At 43.4% G+C, this 8,970-nt stretch overlaps 1 protein-coding gene across 1 annotated transcript; it reads left to right on the top strand.

Moving 5' to 3' along the window:
* Positions 1-3,488: 3,488 nt before the first annotated feature.
* LOC137555070 (proteasome subunit beta type-11-like) lies at positions 3,489-4,571 on the top strand. Its single transcript, XM_068271541.1, has one exon. It carries the CDS (start codon positions 3,553-3,555, stop codon positions 4,396-4,398), a length of 846 nt encoding a protein of 281 aa, XP_068127642.1. The 5' UTR covers positions 3,489-3,552; the 3' UTR covers positions 4,399-4,571.
* Positions 4,572-8,970: the final 4,399 nt, after the last annotated feature.

The following is an 8,970-nucleotide window of genomic DNA, read 5'->3' as shown; positions in this document are numbered from 1 at the left end:
GACAGGCAGGTCCTATATATACTGAGAGCGCCCCACAGCGCCGCCCCAGTCACTCAACCAATCAGGAGCACTGCTGGAGTCAGCTGACCGGCCGATCAGCTGACTCCCCTTCTATTCACATAAAGGTCCTGTCGCCTGCCGCGCGTAGCGCTCAGTCTATGTGCAACTGAAGGACCAGGCAAAACTCCACCATGTAATTGCGCGGCGGAGGCTGCCGGCTGAGACGCGGAGACAGCCGCCATGCCACTCACCGCTGCGGCGGCATCTCCGCTATCTATTACAGTTTTTCTGCAGAAATCTATATCCCAATCTCCCCCTTTCTAAATGTTCCTCACACAAGGTTTGCCAGATCGGAATGAAAGCATCAGATTAAAGATGGTCAGTAGCACTGACAACTCATCTCTTTAAAGAGAAAACCCACTCTTGTTAAACCTATTAATAGAGTGCCACAATCAAAAACAGCGCTGTAGTTATTTTTGCAATATATTATTGTTATCATTTATCTCTGAGGGCTCGTTCCCACTGTTCCGACGCGATTTCGGCCGCATTCCGACGCTTGTAAAAACGCATGCGGATGAGTTTCCGCATGCGTTTTTACCCGCGATTTCGCATGCGATTTCGCATGGCAGGGTGCCATGCGAAATTAACCATGACACTGCCAGGGCTAAATAAAATTGAAAAAGGTGCGAAATCGCACGCGAAATCGCGGGTAAAAACGCATGTAACAAACGCATGCGTTTTTACTATTAAATACATTAGCGGCGATTCGCACGGATTCCCGACGCAGGCAAAATCGTTGGCTCTTTTGTGCGTTTTTTTCACGCTGAAAAAAACGCACCTCAACAACGCTACAGTGGAAACAGGCCCATCCACTTGCATTACATGTGCGGATCTGCATGCGTTGGACGCATGCAGATTCGCGATAGTGGGAACGAGCCCTAAGATTTTGCAAAGCTAGCAGTAAACTCAGGTCACTCTGCTTTGCAGCCTGTGCAACAGTACTCTGTGTATTCTGTTAGGAGTATGTTTGCCATGAGATTTTCTGAAAGCTACCATTCCTTTTAGCAAGGGTAATGTGCTGTCCATCTCAAGAGAGTTTGTTGCTCATTTTGAACACTTGGACTGATCCACTGATTGACAGCAAAGGTTGGCATTCCTATTGGCCAGATCCAGTTTGAAGTAGTGTGGAATGCTTGCGTGTTAGAGGCACATAAAAACAAAATAATTAAGCTAAGAAAGGTTTGTCATGAATCTTTGCAATGCATACAGCCAAATTGTAAACATTGAGTTTTTATTAATATAAGTGAAAAATGACTCACTTATCTAAGCTGTCCAAGTTTCAAGGGAACCTGAAATGAGAGACATATGGAGGCTCCTATTTTGATATGATATTTTAATAAGCCAGTTATCTGGCTTTTGGGATGATTGTTTGCGTTTAGCAGTGTCTGAGTCACATACCAGTGGCTGGAAAGTGTAATGGTTAAGGGCTCTGCCTCTGATACAGGTGACCTGGGTTCGAATCTCGGCTCTGCCTGTTCAGTAAGCCAGCACCTATTCAGTAGGAGACCTTAGGCAAGTCTCCCTAACATTGCTACTGCCTATAGAGCGCGTCCTAGTGGCTGCAGCTCTGGCGCTTTGAGTCCGCCAGGAGAAAAGCGTCATATAAATGTTATTTGTCTTGTCTTGTCTCTACCTGGGATAAGTATGCAGCTAGCTGAGTCAGAGCATCTGGACCAAATACTGGTTTTGGGTCAGTGAGTCATTATACATTAGAGATAGAGGGTCAGCAAAACAGACACGTAAATAGTATTTTTTTAAAGGAAGTCCGCCATGGAGCCCTCCATACTCACTTCATCTCCAAAGATCATCTAACATATAATTCTAGTTCTAAGAATGCACTGCTGAAAACCACTAATGTATACATAGGGTCCACCCTGTTACCACAACTTCAGATACATTAAAAACAACAACATAGAGTTACAACTTTATGTTCCAGTACACCAGATTCATTAGTGAAATCATGCACATGAGCAGTAATGACCCAAACATGCTGACCATTTGATGACTGAAACAATTATATCTGATTTCTTTGGCCAAGAGTCTGATGTATGTATGAACATACCTTGACTATTGTGCCTGTCAAACATGGACAACTAGAAATCAGCCATGGTGGACTTTTGTGGCTATTTGCCCTTCTCAGCTTGTTCAGTTTTGGTGATTGTGCAGAAGGGTCGGGAGTCGGGACCTCTGCCTAGTTGTTATTGCTAGATTTATCACATTGCCTTACCTTTTCACTATTGACACAACAAGAAGTGATCAGAAATAGCAATCAGGGCACAAGCAGAACTATTTCTACATGCAACCACGTTATCCAAAACAATGATCTGGATAAGGCCTGGTTCACATTAGCGTTCCCTGTCCGGATCCGGACCTTATACTGTACAAACGGAACGTACGTTCCGCATAGCAATGCAAAGGCTATGCGGACGTTCACACGCGTACGTTCCGTACACTCCGGAGCCGGATCGGATCCGGACTCCGGAGGCTTTTCCAACATGCGCTATTTTTTGGGTCCGGCTCATCCGGCCCACGCACCCGGAACGGATCCTGACTGCACCATGCGGATGTGGAAACCTATGGGGAACGGAAAGCACAAAACACACAGGACCCAAACACCTGACGTTCTACCCCACTTCCTATGCAGATTCTAGCGGCCATTTCGGATGGGGACACATGGGCAGCAGTGGAGCAGCAGTGACTTGCGTGCTGGAGCTGTTTGGCAGTATATGTCGGAGGTGGAGGTGAGGCCTACAGCGGAGGACCTGATTCTACAGGTGCACCTTCTGCAGACCCCAACAAGTTTAGGTACTTTTGTTATTTATTTATTTTTTTACCCCGGATCCGCATGGCAGCCGCGTTCACACCGCAAGAAATACGCATGCAAACGGACCGGATCCGCATCGCATGCGGATAGGTGCCGTACGGCTCCCATGCGTATCAGGTCCGGCTCCGATGCGGATCCGGTCCGTTTGCGTGACAGAACGCAAGTGTGAATGGGGCCTTACTCATTTTACTAAATTGTCTTGTGGCTACAACAGCTTCATTGGCACACTGTCATGATGCAAAGCAATAGCATTACAACACACAAGGGTATGTGATTATTATTTCAAATCAGTAGTGTAGGTAGATGAAGGCCGTTTGAGGAATCGGTACACTATACTTGGCATAAACAGGTTGTTTTTGAAAGCAACTCTTCATTTATCATATTCTTCTTCCCTCTAAAAGGCTTGTTCACGCACTCTATCTCTGTGTATCTTATGTCAGCAAAGCGTAGGGCTGTACACAGGATGTCAGTGAACTGCTCCATTTCAAGCTACGAATATGTATCTTGTGTCAAAACATCCCATGATTCACGATAGGCTAAAAGATCTTCTCTCATTTCTCAACAATACATACATTTAAATATGCCCCCCCCTCCCAGCATCACAACTCTTCTCCATCACTTGCTTGAGCATTCTAAATGAGGGATTACTTAGTCCTCTTCTAGATTTTATGCAGAAGAGAATGGCATTGCAGAACGTTTGTGGCTGGGATGCACAATCTTCACTTCATCCAGCAGAAAATACCTTTGATCCTTCTTTGAACATCAGTTTATCACAATGTTTACCTCATTCTCTACTTAAGAGGACTTCAGATGATTTTTCCTCTTCTCACCACCCCAGCACGGGTCCCCCACCACCAGCACATGGCACTACCACCCTTGCCTTTCTATATGCAGATGGTGTTGCTGTAGCAACGGACACACGCGCCTCTGCTGGAGGTCTAGTTTGCAGCCCTGACAGCCGCAAAGCATTCCTCATTCACAGTCATTTGCTGGCCACCACCTCAGGAAGTGCTACTGATTGCCAGTTCTTTGGGCAAGTTTTGGCAAAAGAGTGCAGGCTTTACCAGTTGAGGAATGGGAACATGCCCAGTGTCCGAGGAGCAGCTAGAATGCTGAGCTTCTTGATGGGGCCATTCCGAGGAACAGATGTCTGTGCTGCCTTTACTTTGTGTGGATGGGACAGGAATGGACCTTGTATCTGCTATGTATATAATGATGGAACCCGTCTGAGCTCAGAAATCCTTTCTGTGGGATCAGGCTCTCCATATGCTTACAGCATTATAGATGATGGGTACAAGCCTGGAATGAAGGAAGAAGAAGCCCGTCAGCTAGCTAGAAGGGCAGTGTGCCATGCTGGCCGGAGAGATGCCTACTCTGGGGGTTTAGTAGATGTGTACTGGGTGAAAGAGGGAGGCTGCGAGATGGATGCCAGAGAAGACCTGGACCAACTTTATCAGCGTTTGAGAGAAGAGGACAAACAAATGATAAGAAACGCATCAGAAGCCACCCCTTAACCAAAATATAATGAAACCTATTAGCAAATAATGATAAATACATATGTATTATTCTTTTTTTTTTTTTCATTTTAAACATGTTAAAATAATAGTTAAGCTATATCATGTATGCATTCAATTTTTCCTCATTATGAAATATTTTGTAATTACTACTTTGTATGTTTACAGGGAACCTAAACTGAGAAGGATGTGGATTTTTCCTTTTAAAATTATACCAGTTGCCTAACTCTCCTGCTGATCCTGTGTCTCTAATACTTTTAGCCACAGCCCCTCAACAAGCATGCAGGTCAGGTGCTCTGACTGAAGTCAGACTGGATTAGCTGCATGCTTGTTTCAGGTGTGTGATTCAGCCATTACTGCAGCCAAACAGATCAGCAGGGCTGACAAGCAACTGGTATTGTTTAAAAGGAAGCATCCATATCCCTCTCAGTTTAGGTTCCCTTTAAGAAGATTTAAAGGTTACTTTGGGAATCTGAGCAGGAAGTTTTGAATCAGGATAGTAGCATTTTCTGGCTAATGTAAAAGAAAAAGAGCAAGCGTTTGGCCATTTAAAAAATGAAACTCACTATATAATGGAGATTGTTAAAGAGATGCATAAGTACCACAAATCCTAAGACCTGAACATACTTAAAGCTTGCAAAGCCCAGTCAGTTGGTAGATCATCTTGAGACATGGCTACACAAAAATTATATGTTTTATCTGTGCAATTGTTTTATTCTTTTAATTTGCTTAAATTGTCCTATAATTATCAGGATGTGTGCCATTCAATATACTATCTGGAACATCTGATATATTATTTCTAGTGCACTAGATTGTTGACAGAGTCATGTTCCTTGAAGATGTCTCAATAAAGTTTTTCTGTTTTGACATTTATGATGTAATATACTCAGAAAGGATATACGGTATGTTTTAAGGTGGCCATACATGGTACAATTTTTCAATTAGATAATTTAGTTCGATTATTCCATTAGATCGAATATAAAGATTTTTCCAGCATGTCCGATCATTTTTCCCGAAAAAACGGGATAATCGTTCGAATTTCTTGATCGAAAAAAAAAATATTTTCAACTTTCATTCAATTCGATCATTTAGATCGAATAAACGGGAAAATCGAACGTTTTTATTGTACCGTGTATGGCCACCATTAGTGAGATAAGTCAGACTTTTCACTGCATGCCTTACTTAATTTGTGTTATTTTACATTAAGTCCATGTACATCTTACAGTATTTATTAAAATATGTTATGGAATCGTGGAGCAACAAACTATTTTGAAAATCATAAAATTTTAAATACATGTAAACACATAGAAATACGAAGTACATTTCTTCCAGATTAAAATGAGACATAAATTACTTTTACTAACAGCAGGTAATAAAACTCTGGCAGTACCAACAGGTTTTGGACTAGCCCATCTCTTTATGGGGGTTTTTTAGGGTTTTTGTTATTTTCAAAAGCACTTAGCGAATGCCATTTTCTAAGTCCAACTGCCAAAAAAAGTGCAGCAAGCAGGGAGGCTGACCAGCATCTTTGTGTAAATCCTTTTCATTATAAAGAATAAAGTCCATGCTGAGAATCCCCCATGAAGAGATGGACTAGCCCAAAACCTGTAATTTATGGCTCATTTTACTCTGGAAGAAACATACTTTTTGTTTGTATGTGTTGAAATGTATTTAAAATTTTACACTTTTTTACTATAGTGGTCTTTTAAGTATGCAGTAGACTTGCAGTAAAATGACAGCTGAACTGAAGTCAAAGGACAGAAAATGACCCTGAAGCCAGTGATGTGGGGTAATTATAAGACGACAACATGTAAAAAGTTTCATGGATGTTTGCTTTACTTCACAAGGTTTGGATACAGGTTGTCACAGGTGCTGAATTACTGAAGCAAGGGATTGCAGCTCACAATCTCTTATTTTGGTGCTTCTGCTATAATAGAAGCTCTAAGTGGGTGGCTGCAAACAGCTCAAAATACCTATGCCCACCTGCTGCTGCACCCACACACAGCTCCGCTGAAGTGAATACATTGCTGCTGAAATGTCAGCACACCTGCACATTTATCACATCATTTGAAGCGATATAGCTGGTGATCCCATTTTTGACAGCATTGTGTGCACAGAATGAGCTAGGACCAGGAGTGGGACTAGAAAAATAAATAAATTATTTTTTAAATGCATTTAACTAACAAAAAAAAAGTGTGGCTTCCCCTCCCAAGCCCTTTTAACCCTTTGTCCAATGTTCAGATTGGTGTAAACCAGTGTCTGACTTATGCTGCCCTCTCCCTTTGATGTGTAGCAGATTCTGTGTCCTCTTTCATGTGCAGCAACAACCCTTATTTCATGTGCAGATTCTCTGTACAGCAGGCCCCATGCAAAGCATATCCCTTTGACCACATCATGAATATTGGATGAGACCAATCTGCATCGATTTCAGCACTATTTGTACAGGCGTAAATATATATTTACATGCCAATAAAGGCTCTTTGAAAACACAACTAGAAATATGATTGAGTCTCCTTTACACTTGCAAATGTGCGTTGCATTACCCTGTTTTGCCGCAGGGTAACGCAACGACAACGTAAGGCAATGGAACCTAGCACACTTACCGCGTCGCACCGGAAGTTTTCAATAAGCCGCCAACCTAACAGCCTGTTGCCGTGACAATGCAGAGGTGGCAGAATGCATGTAAACCAATGGGTAACGCAGAAAATGTAAATACGCTTGCATTATGACAGGAAAGCCGTGAATTCCAGTGACGTACTTCCTGTCCAGCAGGGATTATGTCACGAGGCGAGGGGCGTGCGGTGGAACAACATTATGCATATGACCCTATTGGCACACTCTTGTGCAGTTATATGAATGACGTCACCAAAAAACACACACCACCGGTTTTTGCTTTTCAACTGCCAAGTAGATTTATTAAAGGTACTTTATGCTAATCAATTGGTTACAGTGGCATGGCAATAGGGGATGCAGAGGTAGCGACCGCGCAGGGGCACCTGGACCAGAGGGGCCCATTAGGGGCCCTCCTTCATCCATCTTATTAGCTTTTCATAGGTTAGCACCTAAGATAGGTGAAGGAGGGCCCCTAATGGGCCCCTCTGGTCCAGGGCATAATTATATGTGCATTGAATAGTCGTGAAACTGCTTTTCAATTGTTTCCTTACTCTGATTACACCTCTCTGACACTGAAACTGTCTTTGGTAGGTTTTGGGGCTTCATGTTAATAGAGTGTGCGAATCCCCATTTAAAACTCGCACTGGGGCCCCAAGCTCCTTAGTTACGCCACTGATTGGTCACATATGAAAATGCAAAATAATGAGGCAGGTTAAGGCCTCACTATAGCAATGATCTAACTTCAAACAGATCCAAACACTCAACTGACAATTGTGTGGACTCCATAATCCATCCTAACCCAGAATCTAGAGTGCTGGTGTACGGCACTATTGGGGAGTAACCAAATATTGTGAAAATGTGCCCCACATTAGCAATCACAGATAATGTAACTGTCCATTACCAGCTGTAAAAGAGACCTCAACTGCAAGGTGTAAAGCACACATGTTTCCCTGCACATACCATACAACCACCAATCTCTGCTAACCACCCATAAAGTAACATTCACACAGGCAAGGCCAGCCTCTTTACTACTGTACCACAGACTGAGATAATGAGATGTTAATTAAAGGGATGCAAAGCAGGTTTTAAAATCACAATTTGTACTTACCCGCGGCTTCCTTCAGCCCACCGTAGGCCGCAAGTCCCCCAGCATCCTGGCTCCTCTCCCGGTCCTGCTGGTGGCTCTGTTAATTGGCAACTTCCGCCTGAAGTCACCAGTAGGAGTCCCCGCTGCGCACGTTACGTGTCATCACGTCGGCCGGTGTGAGAGTCCTGTGCATGTGCAGTTCTCTAACTCTGAACCACGCGTGCACAGGATTCTCACGACGGTCTTCATGATGACGCATAGCTGGCATGATAACACGTAACGTGCGTGGCGGGGACTTGTACTGCAGACTTCAAGCGGAAGTCACCAGTGAACGGAGCCACCAGCGGGACCGGAAGAGGAGCCAGGAGGACGCTGGGGACCAGCACAGTCACATGTCATGCCCAAAAGTGGCTCATATGGATATGGGTGTATTGACTGATCATATTCCTCATGTACCATCCAAGGCAACTGTATTGAGTAAAAAAAATGATCATCAATCATATATCAATCATATGAATGAAGTTTTCTTTGTTGTGGTGCGATACAATGGGGGTGGTGCACTGCACTGCTATGCTATGACCAGCAGATGTAAAACCAGCCTCAGTCTACAATACAAAACTGCTGTTTCTTTGCCCACCACACTGGATCACTCATGCAATGGCAGTCTAGACGAGTGGCAGGCAACTCTTCAGATACAGAGTCACAAAACGGTTGCCAAAATGCTTCACATGTCACACAGAAAAGATCAATTGCAAATCAACTGGCAGATGGGTAGTAACTGATTTGTCATGAAAATGTGCCTAAAAATGATGCAGAATAGTAAGAAGGTTTCTATCACCAAGCACCAGTTATTAAAACCCGAGTGACAGAAC

Source organism: Hyperolius riggenbachi, chromosome 1, assembly GCF_040937935.1.
Source record: "Hyperolius riggenbachi isolate aHypRig1 chromosome 1, aHypRig1.pri, whole genome shotgun sequence".
Taxonomy (NCBI): domain Eukaryota; kingdom Metazoa; phylum Chordata; class Amphibia; order Anura; family Hyperoliidae; genus Hyperolius; species Hyperolius riggenbachi.
Note: the sequence above shows the minus strand (reverse complement) of the source record. Positions and strands in the feature narration are given on the sequence as shown.

What these genes read in the sequence shown, in the direction of transcription:
- LOC137555070 (XM_068271541.1), top strand. Translation starts at nt 3,553, where the DNA reads ATGCAGAAGAGAATGGCATTGCAGAACGTTTGTGGCTGGGATGCACAA.